We start from the raw sequence: 23,038 nt of genomic DNA on the forward strand, positions 1-23,038 counted from the left end.
TATCCCTGCACGCCAGAAGAGGGCACCAAATCTCATTACAGATGGTTGTGAGTCACCACGTGGTTACTGGGAACTGAACTCAGGCCCTCTGGAAGAGCAGCCAATGCTCTTAACCGCTGAGCCATCTCTCCAGTCCTTAAATATACTTCTTTTGTCCTCTTTTTGCAGTGTCAGTCATGGAACTCAGGATGCCTGGAGTTTGGAAATGTTTCAACATCAGGCTACACTCTGGCTCACAAGTATACTTCTAACTCTATCAACCCTCCATCAGCACGTATACTCTGTAGACACATATTGACAATGAAATCACTCTATTGTGACATTGACTAATATAAAAGGCAAAACTGAATGAAACAAGCACCAGATAATGCAAATACCAGTTAGGTGGATCTCATCTGAACTCCAAAATGGCCAATGTAAACCATTTTATAAACACTAATTATGAAACACAAAGACAATAGAAATATAAGTTATTTATTAATCAATCCACTTACAAAGCAGGTGGCTTAATGCAAGCTTATTGACATCTTCACATATGATCCATGGGAACATGTCTTCCACATACAGACAGTGGTATTACTGACTGGATGCATTTGCAATCTTGGGCATATTAAGCATATTTAAACAAATAAAATTAGGCTATCCTGTATATGAAAGTATCTTGATAATATGCATCCTGAAGTGGATTAAAACTTCCTCCAAAGGAGAAATGTTAGTATGTTAACTTTTATTACTCTATATTATGTTGTAAATCTTAACTATAGAAATTAAAAATTTTTAATCAGTGATCGACTCTTGGTAATGTCTGAAGTGGGTGTCTATAACCATAGCCAACAGTAGCCTGACAATATAATCTGTGCCTCACAGTATCTGCAGATTTATTATTTTCAAGTTTAGAGAGAAATAAAACAAGAGACATGTAGATTCAGCTGACTTTATTTAAACTATAAAAAAATCCCTTAAAAGTGAACCTGGGAGGGACCCTTAGAAGTTCTATGAATGCATAGATACCTGCCAATGACTGAATCCTAAATCCTGACTGAATGATTTTATAAAATTAATAAGCAGATATCTTAATTATTCGTGCTTAGCAGAAGACCTAACAAAATTCTACATGTCTTTTTCAATTTCCCTATTTTTTTTAAATCTGCAAGTATATACAATCCAGCTAACTCAAATTAATATTTAGTGTTCATCAAAGCTGTTTCACAGCAGCAAAAACTGGATTAGGGAATAAAGTTCCAAATGGCATAGAGAAAGATAAATAGGGTCAGAACAGCAGTCTAAACATACGGCATCAATAGCATCTCTATCTTGCACTGTGCTGGAAGAAAGGATACACCAAGAAAATTCCTATTGATCACTCTGGTCATGTGAGTACCACCTGCATCTGATTGACATGGGTTGCATTCTGTTCCCAATATTAAAGGTGGTACTTAACTCAGAACTCCATATTGTAAATATACAGCAGCCATTTTGTCCTAATTTAATTAAGGAATGTCTTAATACACAATATTATCATTTTCTAGAGGATCTTTATACATTAAACTAAAGTACATGATTGATTAAATTAAAGGTTAGTAATGGATAAAAAAAAATTCATAATTCTCAAGGTACTATGTAAAAAAAAAAAACAAAAAGACCACAAAATACTACTTACTAAAGCAGCTAATCTTGCCTGCAAGTTTAGGGTCACAAGCCCATAATATGTGCAAAGAAATGCAATACAAGGAATCATGCAAAAATACAGTAAAATGATACAGGAAGAAATGTCAAATCTAGGAAAAAAAACCAAAAAGCTTTTATAAATACATCAAAATCAACTGTGTACATAAGTTGTAGGTCTAGCGGTAGCTGTACCATGTAGCAGAGTCAGCACTCCGAGTTCAAGGCTTCCAGATCTGCGCAGGTAAGTCATGCCATCTTTGGTTGACTGCAGTACCAGGAAGGATGGGAATGAGAGGGACAGCAAGAGTTCTAAAATATGGTGTCAACTTTCACTTGGCAGCTGGGCCTCGATGTCCACTCTACATATGGGGCACTTCTTATTGGTGATCAACCATTGATCAACACACACTTGGTGGAAAAGGTGCATACACGGGAGGCGCCTATCATTGATGAAGAAAACAAACAGCAAAAATTAATTTCATGACAATTCTATGGGGCATTGATTTGCAAATAAATGAAATAAAGTGTTTTGAAGTAACTAAGCAATTTTGTTACAAACACAGACTAGGGTTGGCAGGATGGCTCCATAGGCAAAGTAATTGCTAAAAGCCTGACAACCTGAACTCAGATCCTCAAAATCCACATAAAAAGCAGCATGCAGTAGCATGCCACATCTGTAATCCAGGATATGGGATGAATAGCCAGCTAGCCTGGTGCATACCACAGTGAACATAAATGGAGACCCTGTTTCAAACAAGATTTCTGTTTTAAAGATGAGGACCAACACTACAAGTTGTCCTCTGTGGTACTCCAATGTGCACACACACATCCCTATCTTCTCTATGAAGAATTGCTTATTATAAAATGGTACTTTAGACAACATAATATCTGAGTTACCAAGATAGATAATTGACATGTCTATGGAGGCAAACTATATGAAACTCTGAACTGTCAAATCAAGAATCACACTGGCAATTAGTTTTTGTCTTTTCCTTGAGCAGCCAAGGCACTGGAGATGAAAATACCCTGTTGTATGATGCTGCAAACACTTTTAAATATCAAATCATTATGATGCTTGTCAAGATTCTTTGAAACACATATTGTCTTGCAAAAGCTTTGGAGACTGCTGTAGCCATTGCTGTGCTGTAGAATTAAAGAATGCAGTAATATGTAACATTATCTCAACCCTGAGGATCTTTTACGTTAAGCTGAAGCACGTGCACGAGGTAAGGAATACTGTTTTCATAGGACAATCACCACACCTGGAAAATGTTCACTTCAGAATATCACACCAAGTTGCCAATCAAAACTGAAATAACACTAAACCTAAATTTAAGAGTAGGATGAAAGTTGCTGCTTAATAATATATCTACTTACTATGAAAAGCTGCTTTTCATAGCCCCATAGCCTAATATTTCCCACAGATAATACCTAGAAGTGCTCTCTTCCTTCATGGACACTGTCAGTAGCATTATAAAGAGACTGACACAATAGCTACATGCCTTCACTGGAAACAGAATGTTAAAAAAAAAAATTCACAGGTGCTGCAGAGATGGCTCAATAGTTAAAAGAGACCTGGCTGATCTTCCAGAGGACCATGATTAGATTCCCAGCACCCAGTTTCAGGGGATCCAATGCCTTCTTCTGGCCTCCTTGAACATCTGTATGTACATGATACACAAACTTATATGTAGGCAAAATACTCATACATATAAGAAAAGTAATAATACATTTTTAAGGACTTTAAAAAACCCCTTATCACATGGTGTAATGGACAATATGTATCTTTTTCCTCTCTCAGCCACTAGTTGAAGAGGTATGATGAGCCAAGGGGAGATTTACAGGTTTCAGGATGGCCAGGGCTACATAGAGAAATCCTATCTCAAAGAAAAACAAACAATTTTTGATAACAGTATCCTTAGAAACAAAAAAAATCACTACCCATAGCTGTTATGTCTGATATGATACTAAATTATTATTTTAAAAATCAAAATGGTTATGAATAGAGACTCCATGCCCTACGGATCTCTGGACTACCAATGCTGGCTAGAAGTTGACCTAGTACAGAGGACTCTGTTCAGTGCTTGAAGGCACAAAGGGGTATGTACAGGCAGCATCTGGTGTACTGCTCCCACATGTTCAGTTCTCTGACCCTAACTCCCACCCCAAACTCGTTTTTAACTAATTAAACTTTATTGCTTTTACTTAAAAAGAAAAAAAAAATCAAGATGTTAAACAGGGAACTGGAGGCATAAGCCTTTAAGCCTAGCACTCGGGAGGCAGAGGCAGGCAGATTTCTGTGAGTTTAAGGCCAGCCTGATCTACAGAGTGAGTTCCATGACAGGCTCCAAAGCTACAGAGAAATCGTATTTCCAAACATCCCCCCCTCAAAAAAAATCAAGATGGTAACAAACAATTATCTTAGAAATTATACAAAAAACAAAAAACAACAAAAAAGGCCTTCATATGATACTTGGTAAGGATGAGAACATTTGCCAAATCACAAAAATATGGTTATGTGGGCATAGGAGCACATGCCTGTAATCCCAGCACTTGGGAGGCAGAGGCAAATGGAGCTCTGTGAGTCTAAGGCCAGCCAGGGATATAAAACAAGACCCTGTCTCAGAAAACCCAAAAGAGGGGGAAAAAGTGTGGTCAACAGAATGCAGAGATGACCTTGACCCTATGTACTCTAGACACCAAAATCCTCTCAAACTCTCATTCCTGAAATACTTACAGAAGACGTTCCCCCATGCAGCCTCTAGTAGAGTTCACAGTACATGGCTTTGACCCTTTTATTCTTTTGCATACAGGGAACATAAGTAATAATCTTTATTTAGATTCCAAATTACTTTTAAATAATGCCCTTTTCAAACCTACTGATCGAACTACTTGTGAATCAATCATTTATCTGTGCAATCTGTGGTGTGGAGGCACAAAGCCATGGCTGTGCAATTAGACAAGGACTCTGGCACTGAGCCACAATCCAGTCCTGTCTATTTAAGAGTGGACTTTAAATAAGAAATATCTAGTTACCTCACATCTTCACCTTCCTCTAAAACAGACAAACAGATAGTACATTTTTCCTCTGTGTCTTCCTCAGTCCCTTCTTCCCCATCTTGTTTGCAGTGCAGTTTCCTCTGTGAGAACCAATCAGTTGTTACCTTATTAGCAGAGATGACATTATTGAACAACTTAGTAAAGTCTGTGTTTATTTAAAACAAACAAAAGCAGAACAAGACCACATATTCATATGTAAGTTATTTCCTATACAACACTGTCATGAATTAACAGATGAATTAAGTGACTACCAATTAATTATTGACTCCTGAAAGTCAATAATTTGAAAAGCAAAGTCACAATGGAACAGATTCTCTAGGCTAACCCCTATTACTGTTAATTCATGACGATGATAATCAGCAATAATTACTATTGGGAAACAGTTAAGTAAATTATTCCTCAAATGACTATTCCAAACATCTTTATAATTCCAATTATAGCATTTAGTTTAAACGAGATACATAGTTAGTGGTAATGCCTGACTAACACTCTTAGAATACATGAAAAATACCAACAGTAACTTCCACGTTCATTATTTCCTGTACAGCACTGAGCATTATCTGTTCACTATGAGCAACTATGAGCAACTTACTTTACACCTACTTTGGAATTTCCACATATAATACTACAGAAATATGAACTAAACATTGGTGAAAAAGAACTGCTAGGTGTTTTAGTTGTATTGGTTTTTCAAGGCAGGGTTCCAGCTGTGCTGGGACTCATTCTGTAGACCAGGCTGGCTTAGGAATTCACAAAGATATACCTGCCTCTGCCTCCCAAGTGCTAAGATTAAAGGTGTGTACCAGCACCAGCACCAGCCTTTGTTTTTTTTTTTTTTTTAAATCATTGTTTTTCTTATTATTGGTTTATTTTATAGCCCAAGGATGCCTAAAACTCACAGCAATCTCTGTGCCTCAGGTTCTCTATTGCTGGGAGCAGAGGTGTGGCCACTACATTACATGTAAAAGGATAGCTTAAAAATTGTAGATTACCATATGATAGAATTTTGCACAAGATACTAAAAAGAGGATGGAAGCTCAGCATGGCAGCCACATCTATAATGCCAGCACTGGAGGCTGAGGCAGAGGAAGCTCAAATGTTAAGGCTAGCCTAGGCTACACAATACTTTCTCACCAGACCCCCCCCCAAAAAAAGAGCTGAAAGCTAGTAAACAATAAAAAGATGATGCACAAAGCTTCCTATCTGTCACCTTTTAGGTTTCTTTTTCTATCTGGAAGGAAACAGTATACATGTATAAATATTATAAAAGTGAGTATTATAAAATACACTAAAGAATCTTGATGAACACATAAGAAATCTATGATTTCCCATCTGAAATGGAAGACCATAGTATGGGAAGAGATTTCAGAGAATATATTTTAGGTAATTGTTATCATGGGAATCACTTAAATACAGTTGCTATACCTTTACTCAACCAAGAGTTATAACATTCCATTTTATGCATTATTGTAGCAATCCTCACCTTTTTGTATTTATGTGGATATGTGCATCTTTCAATTGTCCCCTGGGATGCTCCACGATTGACATTTCCTAGTCTTTCTTCCAGATGAATCAGTTCCTGAAAGTGAAGAATAACTAGTATTAAAACCACAATGACTATTCTTTTCAGAGTATTGTCAATACTGTAAATGCAACAAACTTAGATATCCATAACCCTGTAATATAAATACTACGAATGCTGGTATTGCAGCACTATCCTGTAAATCAGGACATGACCATGTGGCATTGCTGAAGTCTAGATGTGCACATGGTGCAGAAACTGAATTCCTTCCATTTTATCAAGGAAATAAGAGCAATTCTAACTTATACCAACCACAAATGAGATCTTCAGCTGCACACAAACTGGCTTTCCTTTCTTTCTCCAAACTGCTTCTCTACAAGAAAGCTCAGTGAGAAAAACTACGATTTTCCTCCCATATCCAAATGGTTCTTTATTGGATGTTTAGACTGATTTGGTTTTTAAATTTTTTATTTTATTTTATAGGGTGTTTTGCCTGTAATATGTTTTTGTACTACATGCCTACCTGTTGTCTGTGGAGGCCAGAAGAGGGTATTGAATCCTCTAGAACCAGAGTTATAGACAGTTGTGATCCACCATGTGGCTACTGGGAACTGAACCTGGGTCCTCTAGGACAGACAGTGATATCAAGCCATCTCTTCAGCCCCCACCCCCTTTTTTGGTTTTTCAAGATAGGATCTCTTTGTATAGCTTTGGCTGTCCTGGAACTCGCTCTGTGGACCAGGCTGGCTTTGAACTCAGGGAGATCCACCTACTATGCCCCCCCACCCCATGCCAGAATTAAAAGGTGTGTGCCACCACCACCCTACTATTCAGTTCCCCCTTTTTTTGTGTTCTTATAAGACAGGACCTTACTATGCAAGGTCCTTACTATCCAGGACCTTACTATACTGGAACTCATTAGGTAGACCAGGCTTGCATAAAACTCACAGGGTTATGCCTGCCTTTGCATCTCAAGTCCTTGCTTAATAAAAAAATATATTCTTTGTTTGGTTTGGTTTTTTGAGACAGGGTTTCTCTGTATTGCTTTGGAGCCTATCCTGGAACTCCCTCTATAGATCAGGCTGGCTTCAAACTCACAGTGATCTGCCTGCTTCTGCCTCCCGAGTGCTAGGATTAAAGGTGTGCACCACCAACGCCTGGCTAAAAAATATATTCTTTTATGGTAGATATTCACACTCAGTTTCTTTAAACAGCTCATTTTTTACCTTAAGATACTGTTCATCAATCTTTGTGAAAGTCCCAGAAGCAATACCAGAAAATCAGACATTTGCTTTCTGATTCCCAGCCACAGTAGACATCTTATTTAACCATAAACACAAAATAAATTAACTCTGCACTAAAAATGCCATGGCAAATATCTTCATTTATTTTATTTCATACCTCAAAATTGCCCCTGAAAGGACCTCTGAATGATGTTCCATCCAGCCCTGAAGAAATGTAACGAATGTGAGGATAGCCTGCCATGTCAGGAACCTGTTTTTAATACAAGAGATAGATGAAGTCATTAAGATTTGTATTTTACTGCCAACACTGAAGATATTCAACCTCCAGTCACCTCATGTACTCAACTCAAAAGACAAACATGACTCCAACTACACATTCTATTAAGAGGGACAACTAGGTTCCCCTTAAAATACAAGCTCTCACCTCTGAAAGTATGTTCGGAAGAAACAAGGAAAACAGCTGTTTCATGAGGTAACAAAATTCAGAACTCTGAATATAGGATGTGGCAGAAATCACCGTCCTACTGAAGTAAACTGAGGTAGTCTGAGGCTAACTCTAGTTTCAAGGTCAGCATGGGCAACAGCAAAATACACTCTGCCCACCCCACCAGAAGAGCACTGAGCTGTCCCAGCTGGTACATCTGGAAACACAAGCTTTAGGTGGATTCCTAGTGCTTGTTGCTGTTTCACAGCTCTTGACCAGTATAAACCTCTGCAAATGCAGTGCCCCAAAGTCCAAACCTGCCTAGGACAAGGGCCAATGAGGACTCTGTGCAGTACCTCCTCTATAACACAGAATACGCCCTTTTCTTCTCACGTCTATAGTTAGCATTGTAGTGGTTTTTTTTGTTTTTTTTTTTTTTTTTTTTTTCAACACTGTAGCAACAAAATCTGCATCTGTCATTCAGAAGCAGCAATAGTATGATGGTATCAAGCCAGACCCAATCCAGTGATCGGGATTCATAGGTACGTGCCTCTTGGAGACAGCAGATCATGTTTATCTTTTTTTTTCCTTTTTAAGATTTTATTTATTTATTTGTTTGTTTGTTTATTATGTATACAGTCTTCTGCCTGCAAGCCAGCAGAGGGCACCAGATCTCATTCAAGGTGGTTGTGAGCCACCATATAGTTGCTGGGAATTGAACTCAGGACCTCTGGAAGAACAGTCAGTGCTCTTAACCACTGAGCCATCTCTCCAGCCCCCCATGTTTACCTTAGTGTGCAGAAAAGTCTGCTTCTCAGCATTTTGTATACCAAGAGTACATTTTACAATTCAAATTACAAACTGAGATTTTAATATATCTAATATCTATGAAAATAGTACAATATCTAATTAGGGGAATTATTCCTAAATTCTAGTAAAATGTCTACTATACCAAAATATTTTAATACAGTATTTAATTCAGAAAAGGAATGTTACTTTTAGAAGGCAAATGTATCAGAATTAAAAATTCCATTTTTACCATTAATGGAAGTGTTCCTAACTGTAGGTGATGAAGTCGAGGGGGGGCATGATAATGGGCCAAGTGAGGGTGCAGTGCGCCAGGTGTGTAGGTAGCTGCAGTCACTCCAGCTTCAATCCCCAGTTCCCTAAGAAAGAGGGAGAGCAGTTTAACTTTGTGTCTTCCTTACAGTCTCTTTATTGCCAACAGAAATGGAAAGCTGAAATTCAAAACTCCTGTAATGTTTAACTTACAAAGCTAAGGCACTTAGCCCTCTCCAAATTTTACTTATAATTTCAAGTATATTTCAGAAATAAATGTTCACAAAGCTTCATTTTGTGAGCACAAGCAGAAAAACATTCCAACTCAGTTTCACTTGGTCATAAACGCAAGACAGATGGAGTGGTTCGTAGGGTCCCTTCCAACCAAAGACCTGGCTCTCCTCAAGGAGCACACCAAGTAGAGCTGACTTTGTTGGGTCATCTGAATGTGACACATGCTCCCCAAGCCTGTGTTTGCTGGGTTCTTGGTATCAGTGACAATTAAAAGAGATTCTACACTTAAACACTTGAGCTATAACCCCCACTAGAAGAGTAGAAGTGGCAAGCTCCACTTGCTTACTCTCACTATGCTCTGCTGCAATGACTCAAGTGGATTAAAAAGAAAATGTAATGCAACCCATTTCATTTCTCCAGAACAAACTACATTTCTCTTTTCAATGGATACTGCAGGTGGGGCAAACATAACCATGACCAGGGAGGTGGATAAAGAAAATAGGCAAGCAGGGTCTCATCAGGAATCTGACAGTAGTGGCAGATACTCAAGAAAACAGAAAAATACTCTACTCCTTACTGTGGAATAATCCTTCTGAACACTGTGAAGATATGATGCCCTCGTTATTAATAAAAAATCTGACTGTTCAATGGCTAGGCAGAATTTTGGGGGCAGAGAGAATAGTAGGAAGAAGGTTGGAGTCACAGGAGAGACCAGGATGGGAAGTAAACAGATGAGGTAAAACGAGCCTTCGGGCAGCACATAGATTAATAGAAATAGGTTAATTTAAGTTATAGCAGTTAGCTAAAAGACAAACTAAGCTATCTATTAAATCTGTGTGGTTATTTGGGAGCAGCTGGCGGGATAGAAAAGATCGAAGTCTAGACGGAAAACTGCCTACAAAACTCCACTTCTTATCTATATATGGAATTTGTCAAGGTCAAAGTTGTAGTGAACTGAAGAGTGGGGCTAGGAAAGAGGCACATGGAGAACACAGGCTGTGGTCAACAGATGCAAACATTCACTTCAATAGGACTAAGTTCTGGGTTTCTACAGTGTTTCCACATGGTTGAGCGGGGAGCAATAAATAATCAAAACTGCTTAAAGGGAGATTTTAAATACCATCACAGAAAAATGATAAATATTGACCTATGGATATATTAATTAACCCAAGTTATCATTCTACAATGTCCTAGCCCAATGCAATTATTATCTGACACAAAAGTCAACAAAACCAACAGCTGTTTTCCTGCTTCAGGTGGCACTTGCCCCAGAACTCAGGGTACCGCTCTTTCTTTCCAGGCTTCATGCCCAGAGATAGCTCCTCCCAGCAGAACTGTCTCTCCACATAGTTGTTCTTTGTCATATGTACTCCACTAAAAGGGATTTCTCCCCAATTTTCCCAGAAGCTGCTTGAAATAAGTAAGGTACTGACCAGGCAGATCTCTCTGGAGCCTGGCGAGGATGCGAGGACATGGTTTGAGGCACATGAATATGATGCCCATGGCCATAGTTTGGGTGCATCCTATGTGGATGGGGTGGGGGACGTTCATGTGCCCGCCTGGAAACACAGAACACAAAAAGACCACTGGAAATAATTGAATAATTGGTTATTTCTTAATGTAGAAACAAATCCTGTTAATATTATGAAAAACTATAATCATGATGAAATTAATTCATACTAAGAAACATGTATTATAAAACTATTAAATAAAAAAAAGCACATGAAATTCTCTACACAAACTTACTGCTCATTTATTCTATCACCAATTAATATCTCAGAAACCAGGCATGGTGGTGGAAGCATTTAATCCCAGCATTTGGGAGCCAGAGTAAGTTCGGGCAAATCTGTTCTATGTAGTAAGCTGACGGCCAGCCAAAGCTACACAATAAGATCCTGCCTCAAAAACAAAAAGAAATTCCACAAAAAAGGTAATTGTGGCTTGAAACTTCTGTAGGATATATTTTAATTTGGAGAACAGAATGAAAACAAAACTTTAAAAAGTTAAAAAGAAAAAGACATGTTCAAACTAGTTAGTTACTTCACATAAACTTACAAAGCAGGATAATGGAAATTTTTATTTTGCCAGTCATTAAAAAAATGCAAAGCAGGGCGGTGGTGGCAGAGGCAGGCAGATCTTTATGAGTTCAAGGCCAGCCTGGTCTTCAAACAGACAGTCTCCAAACCTACAGGAAAACCTTGTCTTGAAAAATCCAAAAAAAAAAAAAAAAATCATTTCAGTAGATAAGAATATGAGGGCTTTTGTTTTGTTTCCCCCTTGGAGACAAGTCGAGAACTGTTTGCAGGAATCTGTTTTCTCATTCCACATGTCCACATGTAGCCTTGGGGATTGAACTCAAGTTGTCAGGCTTGGCAGCAAGCATCTTTACCCACTGAGACATCTTGCTGGTTCCATAGACATTTTCTATATAGGCTAACTATTAAACATCAAGCCTGTAGTCATATGATTTCTGAAAAAATTAACCAGCTAAGTCTTTATCATGCCAAAAGATGTGAGACAATGTAAATGAAAAAATTAAGCTGTCTTCTAATAAAACTTTATTTACAGAAACTGACAATCAGATGATTAAAATATCAAATCCTGAATTGTCAAAAGAAAAAGTTTACTTAGTCTTATTATAAACATGGGGAAACTACACTATTAGAAGGTTAATAAGACTTTGTTAAGACTGGATCTCCACTGGGTGTTGGTGGCTCACACCTAAAGGCGTGATTAAAATCCCTGGTCTACAAGGACTAGTTCCAGGACAGCCTCAAAAGCCACTGAGAAACCCTGTCTCCAAAATAACAAAAAAAAAAAAAAAAAAAAAAAAAAAAAAAGTGTGTGTGTGTGTGTGTGTGTGTGTGTGTGAGAGAGAGAGAGAGAGAGAGAGAGAGAGAGAGAGAGAGAGAGAGAGAGAGAGAGTGTCTCATGTGGCCCAAGATGGTCTTGAATAGAATTCCGATCCTCTTCTACTTTTCACCTCCCAAGAATGACACCATGCCTGGTCCTTATGCAATGCATGCTAGGGAAGCACCCTACCCTCTATGCCAATTTTTAAGACTTTTTGTTTGTTGGTTTTTTGAAACAGGGTTTCCCTGGGTAGCCATAGCTGTCCTGGAACTTGCTCTGTAGATCAGGCTGGACTTGAACTCATAGAGATCCACTTGCCTCTGCTCCCAAGTGCTGGGATTAAAGGCATCTGTCCCCATTGCCTGACCAGTTTTAGAAACTTCTATTGCTATTCTTTCCTCTTGTAAATAACATGATAAATCAAATTAGATATTGGACATCTTTCAATCTTGTTCTTCAGGATCAATGTTGGTATCAATCATTACGGAGAAACAGTTATTTGCTTGAAGACACACTGTCAACAGCTACAATGCAGAGTAGGACACAATAAAGTTATTTAATGGTTGATAACTCTCCAGCTGGAGATAAAGCTCAGCCAGTAATAGAACACTTCTCTAACAGGTGCAAGGTGCCATGGATTCAATGCCCATCATCAAAACAACAAAAAGGTAATGTCCTACTACACTAAGGATTTACAATTGCACTGCTTTGTTTTCCTGTGTCCACAACCCCTACTAGGTGTAAAGGTGTACATCTGTTACCTTAGCACTGTGTGGCTGAGGAAGGTGGTTTATGAATTAAAGGACAATCTGGTCTGTACAGTGAAACCTTGTTTCAAAACATGAAAGATTTCATATATAAAAGACCAATTTCATATATAAAAGACCAATGGAACATGAAGGAAAGCAAGCACAATTTCCTTAAACCTACGTTGGGTGCTGCATCATCCTTCTCCTCTGAACTTCCATCCTCTGCATCACTTCATGAGGGTGCAGTCTCTGGGCAGGAGGTGCCGGGGCTGGGATATGGTGTGAAATTGGCTGGTGAGCTGGAGGAAGATGCTGTGGGATGGGTGCAGCTGTACTGCCTAAATGAGTTGGGGGCGGGGGCGCCACAGGGTGAGATGCTGCATGTGAAGATATCTGAGAATGGAAAGCATGTACAGGATGAGGAATAACATAATCCACTTGAGGGGGAGGCTGAGTCTGAGGAGCAGCAGTTCCATGAGAGTGAGGGCAACCCGAGGCTTGATGGTGCAGCGTTCTTGTCAAGGATGCATCTGCAAGAAAAGTGTTTTCTGTCAATACATATAAATATACTTCATTCACAGTGTTACAACCTAAAACAACCTATTATGAGACTGTACCAAAATTTCTGGAAAAGCACCCCAATAAAAACTGGTAAACGCGATGGGCCCTGGCTGAGCAGGGTAGGCCTATGTGTGTGTGTGGCATACACCTTTAATCTCAGCAAAGGAGGCAGACCAGGCAGATCTCTGAATGAGTTCAAGGCTAGCCTCATCTACAGACCAGACCAGGCTACAAAGACAGACCCTGTTAAAAAACAAAAATCACCAGGCATTGGTGGCGCATGCCTTTAATCCCAGCACTCGATTGGTGGCGCATGCCTTTAATCCCAGCACTCGGGAGGCAGAGGCAGGCGGATCTCTGTGAGTTTGAGGCCAGCCTGGTCTCCAGAGCAAGTGCCAGGATAGGCTCCAAAGCTACACAGAGAAACCCTGTCTCGAAAAAACAAACAAACAAAAAAGGAACAGTACACATTCTTAACCACCACTCCAGCAACCTAAATTTTTTGTTTGTTTTTCAAGACAGGGTTTCTTTGCATGGGCCTGGCTGTGCTAGAACTTGCTCTGCAGACCAGGCTAACCTCTAACTCAGAGATCCACCTGCCTCTGATCCCTGAGTGCTAGGATTAAAGATGTGCACCACCAACACCTGCCTTAAACTTTTTAAGTAAATGTGAAGGGCTGGAGAGATGGTTCAGTGGCTGAGACATTACCTTTCCAGCACTACATTCACAAGTTTTACAAAGTCAAAAAGTTCTGTTTTAGAATGGGTCCACTTAACTCTTCAGAAAGCATTCTATGCTGCCATATAGGCCACCTACTCTTTATTCCCATTCCTTTTCAGTTACTTTTAAAAATTGTTTTGGTTTGATTTCTCATCACAAGGTCTCACTAGGTAGCCCAGACTGCCCTCAAACCTTGCAAGTGTTGGGATTACAGGCATGTGCCACCATATCCAGCAGTTTTTGTTCTTTTTGAAGCAAAGTTTTGCTCTGAAGCCCAGGCTGACCTTAACCTCTCAATTACCCTGCCTCTAAACTCTAAGTACTGGTTTTTCCAGCATGAACCACCATATCCATCTTCTTTTGGAAGTTTATGGATGTTCTTACCAAGTTAGAAAAATCTGTTTAAATATATAGACGCTTATCAATTATACATAAAATAAAATTTACAATAATTCCTTTTGAAATTGCTTCCTAAAAAGCTCTACTTGTCATAGAGAAGTTTCAAGCTGTGGAAGCACTAACCATGAACACCTAAAAAGACATTCAACCCCCCAAAACAGAGGCTGATAATATGCATTTGTAGAGACTGTCACACTGAAAATGAAATAAAATCCAAGGAAATGAAAAGGGGGGTACTAGAATCGCATGTGTTGTACATAAACTAAGCATACTAGAAATGCTTTTAAAGGGAAGTGGGGAAAGTAGTAACATACACATATGACAAATACAATCCCCAGAGGAAAAGCAGGCTGGAGCAGGGTAACCAAAACACCTCTCACATGGGAATACAATTCAAATTCCTATCTTCGCTCATAGAGCTCCCCCACTGACAAGTATAAACTGGTACAAATTTTTTGAGAGATATTTAACAATACTGACTTGAAAGTATATTTTTTTGGTTACAGAAAGACTCAATCAGCTACAAAACAACTTAAATATTTATCAAGAGGGCTGACAATATAATGGAATGTTCTGAAGGGTTTTAAAAATAAAATACAGGAGAGGAAGTGAAAAAAAACCACAAATACTCCTGAGGTTTTTTTGGGGTTTGGTTTTTGTTTTATTTTTCAAGACAGGGTTTCTCTGTGCAACAGCTCCAGCTGTCCTGAAACTCTACTTGTAGACCAAGCTGGCCTCAAAGTCACAGAGATTCACCTGCCTCTGCCTCGGAGTGCTAAGATTAAAGGTATACAACACCACTGCCCAGTTCTAAGCTCCAGTTTTGTGAGTTAATCATGGTGACAAAAAACCCCAATGTATTATTAAATCAAATAAAAATGCAGAACGTTATGTAATGAAATGGCTTATTGTTTTTTTAACTATTTACTTTTATGTTCACTGGTGTTTTGCCTACATGTATCTCTGTATGAAGGTGTCAGAAGCCCAGGACTAGAGTTACAGACAGGTGTGAGCTGCCACACGGGTACTGGGAATTGAACCTGGGTCTTCTGCAAGAGCAGCAAGTGTTCTTAACTGCTAAGCCATCTATCCATGCCTATGGCCCAAGGGTTTGTTTTTGTTGTTGTTTTTTAGGATTCATTTATTCATTATGTATACAGTGTTCTACCTGCATGTGTGCTTGCATGCCAGAAGAGGGCACCAGATCTCATTATAGACAGTTGTGAGACATCATGTGGTTGGTAGGAATTAAACTCAGGACCTCTGGAAGAACAGCCAGTGCTCTAATCCTCTTTGCCATCTCTCCAGCCCTCAAAGGTTTACTCGTAGCAGAAGTTATTATCAAAATGTTTGATAAGCTTCCATTTTATAATTAGATAAGACCTGTCAGGTGGTGGTGGTACACGCTTTTAATCACAGCACTTGGGAAGTAAAGGCAGGTAGATCTCTGTGACTTCGAGACCAGTCTGGTCTACAGAGTTAGTTCCAGGATGGCCAGAGCTGTTACACAGAGAAACCCTGCCTGGAAAAATCAATCAATCAATCATTAGCTAAGACGCAAAGGACTATGTTACATAGTCCAAGGATAGTTATCAATTTTAAGCTATCTAGTGGATTCCAATTTCCTTATAGCTACCATGCCTGGATCTGTTGTAGTTGCCCACACCAAATGACTATACAACTGTTTTTCCAAATGGCAAGCCATTCTGTCAAAGCCCTCTCTCAGAATTCTTTGAATAAAAACGGAGAATTCTTGAATAAAATTCCCTTTATTGTGCCTAGAAATACTACAAAACTTTCACATTTCTTCAGTTATTCCTAAATACTAAAGCCAAATCCCTCAAAATTTCCTGGCCTAAAAATATAAGGTGCCACTTTCAATAAATCTCAATTTCACAAATAGTTGTATGAGAAAAAAATCCCATTCTTAAGTCAAATAAAACTTATGAACTACTCTAATTCCATGGGGGGAATTACAATGCTCTTGTTTTTTTCCCATTAAATTCATACTTACAAGGAGGTGGCATATAATGCCGACATGATGAGAGAGAAGGCTGTGGAGGTGGCTGGGGCTGGGGCTGCGCAACCATGCTTGAACCATAGCCATCTATTGCTAATGGCTGAGTCGGGGCAGCAGCAGCCTGGTGGCCAAAGACTGCAGCTCGGGAAGAGGAGACAGGACAGCAGGGGTCAAAGGCAGATGCACCATGGAAACCCCCACTTCCATGAGTCCTGAGAGCACTGTTGCTCAGATCAACTGGCAATGCCTGCTGGGTAAAGAACAATTAAAGGTTACCTTTCTCAAGTGTCAAGAAAACATCATTTCTTGTCACTAGTTAAAAACATTTGATTCTTTTCCAGAAGACCTAGGTTCAATTCCCAGCACCCATAGTAGGTAACTCCAACTACCTGAAATCTAGTTCCAGGGGATCTGATGCCCTTTTCTGGCCTCCTGAAAACCTGCATGAATGTGGTGCATTGAAACAAGCAGGGTTATATAAACACACATAAAATAATCTGAAAAAATGTAAAGATTTATTTCTCTAACATTATGTACAACTGAGACCAGAAGAAAAAAGAGGGTTTGAAAGCAGACACGTTTTCCTCTGAAATTCTGATCAGGACTTCAGGACTCCTCAAACAGTATGCTATCACAGCACTGAAAACAGAATTCTAGTCATGATCTGTCTGTCTAAACTCTACATTTTTTTTTAATAACATTCAACTAAAATTCTAACAGTACCAAAACAAACAGCAGAGCATAGTGGCACACAGCTTTAAGTCTAGCTCTTAGGAGGCAGAGGCAGGAGGCTCTCTGTGAGTTAGAACCGAGCCTGATCTACACAGTGAGTTAGGAAAAGTTTACATTTTCTCTCCTCAAAGCATGTGACTTGAAAAGTCCAAAGTACACAGTAGGATAACTACGGTCAACAATGAGTATCTCAGAGTCTCCATGTTCTTTTCATGGAAATGATGACTGTGATAGACACGGAGGCTATTTTGTTGAACATCATGCATTTTAAACATATACCAAATTACTGGAATATATACAACTATGTGCTAGTCACTTAAAACCCTAAGTAAACACTGAGCATTAGTGGCACATGCCTTTAATCCCAGCACTCGGGAGCCAGAGGCAGGCAGAGCTCTGAGATCAAGGCCAGCCTAGTTTACAAAGCAGTTCCAGGATAGCCAAGGGTACACAAAGAAAGCCCCAACCCCACAAAAATCCTAAGTAAACACTTGGAACTTATTCTAAGAGCAAATTATAAAGCAAAAATTGCCTTCTTTTTTATTTTTTGGATTGTTAAGTAATTTAAGCACATTGACTACCAATTAGGTTCAGTACACTTATAGCTTTCTTTCCAAAGAAAGTAAAAGCCAGGTGTGGTTAATATACCTTTCACTCTAGCCCTCAGGCAAAGCCAACCTAGCCTACACACTGAAGATTTTATCTCAAAGAGTCACATGTGGCTAGAAAGATGTCTCAGCATGAAGGTTTATGTTTGATTTCTCCAGAAACCACATGACAAGCTAAGTGAACACCTATAACCTCAAGCCTGGGGAGCTAGAGAAGGTGATTCCTGGGACTCATCCCAATTAGCAGTCTGTTACACATAAGAAAACTGTGAGCTAAGCCACCCTTTCCTTTGAAACAGTGATTCTCACCTCCTAATGCTGCAACCCTTTAATACAGTTCCCTCATGTTGTGGTAACTCCAAACCACAAAACTATTTTCATTGCTACTTCATAAGTGTAATTCTGCTACTGTTAGACATCATAATATAAAAACCTGTGTTTTCCTGTAAAAGGGTCATCTACTAATGCTACACACACACACACACACCTTTACCTGCACAAGGGTCATGACACACAAGATGAGAACCATTGCTCTAAGGTGAACAGAATTGGCCAAAAACCAAAAGGAAACATTGTTTATATAAATGATCAGTTTCTTTTCTTTTCTTTTCTTTTTTTTTTTTTTTTGAGCAAGGTGTCTATTCCTAGATATCTCTCTCTCCCTCCTCCCTCCCTGCCTCCACCCCACCCCCCTCCTTTTTTGAGATAGCCCTGGCTGTCCTGGAACTCACTCTGTAGACCAGGCTGGCCTCAAACTCAGCCTGCCTCTACCTGAGTGCTAGGGTTATCTCTTAATCAGCTATATTTTTTATCAACTCAACAACAGAACATTCCATGATGAACTCATCTGTTAGCAGCTCTCTCATGAACAGGGAAGCTGGTGGAGCTACCTCACCATTGCCTACAACTTAAGTTAAGCCTACTCTTTTTTTTTTTTCAACTCCCATTGTAAGTAAGAGGAAGCTTTCCTTTATGGTAGGGCATTCCAAATACCTCCTTCCCAAGAGGCACAATGACTTCAGACAACCCTGAACTGTTACCAGAAGCAAAACATCTGAAATCTTGGTTGTATATTAAACTAACTCTTCAAATTCCCTCCTCGTGGCAGCAGCTAGCTTCACCTTTTTTTTTATTCATGCATTTTATGAATGTGTATTTATGAATGTCTTCATGCACACCAGAAGAAGGAATTGATCCCATTACAGATGGTTGTGAACCACCATGTGGTTGCTGGGAATTGAACTCAGGACCTCTGGAAGAGCAGTCAAGTGCCCTTAACCACTAAGCCATCTTTCCAGCTCCTAGCTTCATCTTTTAAAGAGAAGACTTCTCCATTATTTCTAAGTGGCCAGAACCCAAGTCAGCAAAATTAGAAAGGCAAAACTGAGTGCTTTATAAAAGGTCATGAAAGAACAGAAAGGTAGCCTTCCTCAGCTCCTCCTCTGCTTTGTTCAGCCAGTTACATTACGTCCCTGGAGTAACATCTTCTGGGTTTTTGTTTCTAATTGCATTTGGTATATGGGTGTGCGTGCATGTGTGTGTTTAAGTGCACACACGTGTAAGTCAAAGAAAATCTTAAAAGGATTGGCTCACTCTTTTCACTACATGGGTTCCAGGGACTGAACTAGGATCAGGACTGGTAACATGTACCTTTACTCACCACCTCCCATGACCCCAAAAGTGAACTTTACAATAAATACCATGTTCACTTTTTAGTACTATTGTCCTCCTTAATTGTTTACAATAATTTAAACCTTCTCTAAACCAAGAATTTAAAAATTCACAGTTCACCAAATTAGGCCCTTTCTGCATTCAAGAATATGGTTTAGTTTACAGACACATTCACTTTGACAGCACCACATACACTAAAACACATTGAGGTTTTCCACTCTTTCTGAAGGCAAAACAAGTCAAAAATAAATAAATAAATAAAATGGGGGGGGGTTAGGAAAGAGAGAAGAGAAGAAATTATTTGTGAAAACCACACACCTGGTCGTGGTAGCTGGAACCAGAGCTGCTATTTGCACCACAAGGAGCCTGTACTTGAGGAGGTCTTTCCACAGGACAAGCAGGATCACTGAAGGAAGGAGAAACTGGGACCGCTGGGTGGGGAGTATGGTGGTGGTGGTGATGATGCTGAAAATGGTGGCCATGCTGCTGAAAACAACTTGAGTGTGGATGTGCTAATGCATGGTGACTCTGTGATGTCCCTCCGCAAGGTGAGTGCTGGGGACAGCAGGAAGGTAGCCTTGGCATTGCAGGAGGGCCCGTTTCCGGGACAGCACTAGATGCAGTTCTTCTCGAGTCATCTTGAAACAGAAACAAATGGAAAGAATGATCAAATACCACTTTGAAAAAATAAGTACTGTATTAATCTGTAAATAAGAATTTAATGTGATAGTGGCTAGTGAGATTCGTAACAGACTTGTTGATTGAGTCTGCCCATCTGAGTTAGATGCCTGGGACCTACACGATGAAAGGAGAAAAATGACTACCTTAAGGTGTATCTGAACTGCAACACACACCACATACATACATACATACATACATACACACACACACACACACACACAATCAATTGAAGTAATTTTAAAATAAATGTGAATGTGATAATGCCAAACGTTTAACACACACAGTATGCAATGTTAATGTTGTGCAGTGTCTCCACTATGACTTTTCTGAAATTATAAATTCTTCAGGGGGTTCACATGTAGCATGTTGAGTAAGTCTGACAAGAGATTATCTTTTCTTAGTATTTGTTACCAATAAAATTTCAGAAATAACATGTGAATTCTTCCACTTTATGTGGAGGGACACGTGTCATATAGAATGTTAAATGAAGATCTGTCTCATGCCAGTGGAAAAAAAATACCTGACAACACAGTATCAACTCAATGACTATTTGCTGAACATATAAATAACAGCAGATGGGAAGCATAATTCAAACAAATGCACAGGCTACAAAAGTGAGCTGTGTTGAACATGATAAGGTGACTCCCGAATGGTCCAGGGGAGATGTGCAAGGATAGTTAGATATAAAGTTTAAAACAAGGAGAATGGTGCAAAAACCACAAAGTGAAAGTCAGCTTCCTGTTGATGGGTGAAAACAATGCAATTATAAAACAGGAAGGCCAAGGAAAGATCTGGGAAGAAGACAAGAAGATTGTCATCAGAAATATAGTGTATGTCTAGTCACTCTGAAAGAAGTCAGAAGCACGTTAAAGAAAGAATGGGCCAGACAGTAGGTGAAAGCAGTTGCCACTGAGCCTGATGTCCTGTGTTTAATTCCTGGACCCCATACTGCAGAGAGAATTGACTTCTCCAAGTTGCCACATGACCTCCACACTGCACACGCACACACAACACACACACTATAAAAAAGCAAATATTTTAATAATAAAGGAAAAACAGAGTGGAAACAACCCACATTAAGTATATAGACAACCCAGAGTACCTGTACATGTACTAGGAAATGAAACTGAAGATACCAAAGACAGAGAGAACACAATGTTATGGCTAAAGACAGATCACAGACTCAGGATTCTGAATAGACAGTGGGTTAGTAGTCGATCAGGCATTTGGAAAGAACTGCAGGCATAAACACACAAAGGCTTTTACAAAGACTAACAACAGGTGCTGTAGGAGCATATGCCTGAGGATTTTAATTCTTTAATTTCCTGCACATAGGGGATGAAAGCCCTGAGGAAAAGAGAGTTTTAGAAAATCGTGGAGGGGAAAGAGGACCAACGTGACACTGAGGTGGGTTATTACTGAAAGCTACTATGAGGTACTCAGCACTTGTGGAGGCAGCAGCCTTCATGGCACCTGGTCATTACCTGCACAATTTAGTAATTTGGATATGAGTGTAGTTAACTGGCTTAAATGACTCAAGGTTGAAAATCTATATAAAATAGGGAAATACATGACAGGTAGAAGCTGAACTAAAATTCCTATCAGGTTTCTGTAGAACAGTTTGGCCTGGGACAAGAATCTATCTCAAAGATGGCAGGCATAGTCTAACATTGTATGAAATGTTTTTTTTCCAATGTATGAAAGAATGAACTTTCAGAGACTATAGTGAAGTTAATACCTAAGAAATGAAACATTTAGAAAGTACTAAAATAAACAGTCATATATAATACATGAATAAAAGCTTTAGCCTATCGTGGTGGTGATGAACACCTTTAATCCCAGAGTTTAGGAGGCAAAGGCAGGCGGATCTCTTTGAGTTCAAGGCCAGCCTAATTATAAAGTGAGTTCTAGGACAGCCAAGGTTGTTGAGAAATCCTGCTTTTGAAAACCTAAACAAATAAATAAACTGAAACTCTAAGGTAATAATGAAATGTAGGTAGGAATATAACTACTAACACTACTGGAAGAGAAGAGAATGAAGAGTTGAAATCCTTACTACAAAGGTGCTAATGACCCCAATCAAGATATTTAATTTTTGCCCAGTGATAGGGGCGCACACCTTTGATCCCAGCGCTTGGGAAGCAGAGATAGGTGGATCTCTGTGAGTTCCAAGCCAACCTGGTCTACAAAGCATGTTCCAAGACAGCCAAGGCTGTTACATAGAGAAACTCTCTCTCTCTCTCAAAAAAAAAAAATAACTTTTGAGATTTTACATAAAGTGGGAAGTACAATGTCAACACCAAGGCATTTTAAACCATTAAATAGCATAAAATCACATAAGATAAAAGAAAAAAAATCACATAAGAGTGGCCAAAGCAATAGCTTAAGGGTTAAGAGCTCTGGCTGGTCTTCCAGAAGACCTAGGTACAGTTTCCAGTATCCACATGGTGGCTCACAACTGCCTATAACTCCAGTTCCAAGGGATCTAATGCCCTCTTCTGGCCTCCATGGGTACCAGGTAAACACATGGTAACAGGCATACTTGCAGGCAAAACACTCATACACATTTTTAAAAACATTGTTTCAATAAAAAAAATGAAATAAAATAAAATCATATAAAATACCAAGTGCCAAGAAAAAATATGCATTCAGCAGGGCGGTAGTGGCGCTCACCTTTAGTCCTAGCACTCAGGAGGCAGAGGCAGGAAGATCTTTGTGAGTTCCAGGACAGCCTTGTCTACAGAGCAACCCTTCTGGACAAACAAAGAGGACAGCCTCCAAAGCCACAGAGAAACAAACAAAACAAAAAAGAAGGAGAAGGAGAAAGAGAAG

At 39.3% G+C, this 23,038-nt stretch overlaps 1 protein-coding gene across 7 annotated transcripts in view; it reads right to left on the reverse strand.

The window, feature by feature from the left end:
* Positions 1 to 453: 453 nt before the first annotated feature.
* Positions 454 to 23,038, reverse strand: part of Rnf111 (ring finger protein 111) — a 73,111-nt gene continuing 50,526 nt past the window's right edge. For 2 of the 7 annotated variants that reach the window (XM_027411232.2, XM_027411233.2), the window contains exons 6-14: positions 19,844 to 20,163; positions 16,509 to 16,764; positions 12,995 to 13,343; positions 10,645 to 10,797; positions 8,958 to 9,084; positions 7,652 to 7,744; positions 6,212 to 6,307; positions 4,705 to 4,832; positions 454 to 2,108 (exon numbers count right to left, since the gene is read on the reverse strand). In XM_027411232.2, coding sequence (XP_027267033.1) covers positions 1,991 to 2,108; positions 4,705 to 4,832; positions 6,212 to 6,307; positions 7,652 to 7,744; positions 8,958 to 9,084; positions 10,645 to 10,797; positions 12,995 to 13,343; positions 16,509 to 16,764; positions 19,844 to 20,163 — 1,640 coding nt within the window. In that variant the 3' untranslated portion in view covers positions 454 to 1,990. The remainder of the gene's footprint in view (positions 2,109 to 4,704; positions 4,833 to 6,211; positions 6,308 to 7,651; positions 7,745 to 8,957; positions 9,085 to 10,644; positions 10,798 to 12,994; positions 13,344 to 16,508; positions 16,765 to 19,843; positions 20,164 to 23,038) is intronic. The other 5 variants (XM_027411234.2, XM_027411235.2, XM_027411236.2 and 2 more) reach the window with 5 other exon arrangements.

This window comes from Cricetulus griseus, chromosome 4 (assembly GCF_003668045.3).
Source record: "Cricetulus griseus strain 17A/GY chromosome 4, alternate assembly CriGri-PICRH-1.0, whole genome shotgun sequence".
Classification (NCBI taxonomy): Eukaryota; Metazoa; Chordata; class Mammalia; order Rodentia; family Cricetidae; genus Cricetulus; species Cricetulus griseus.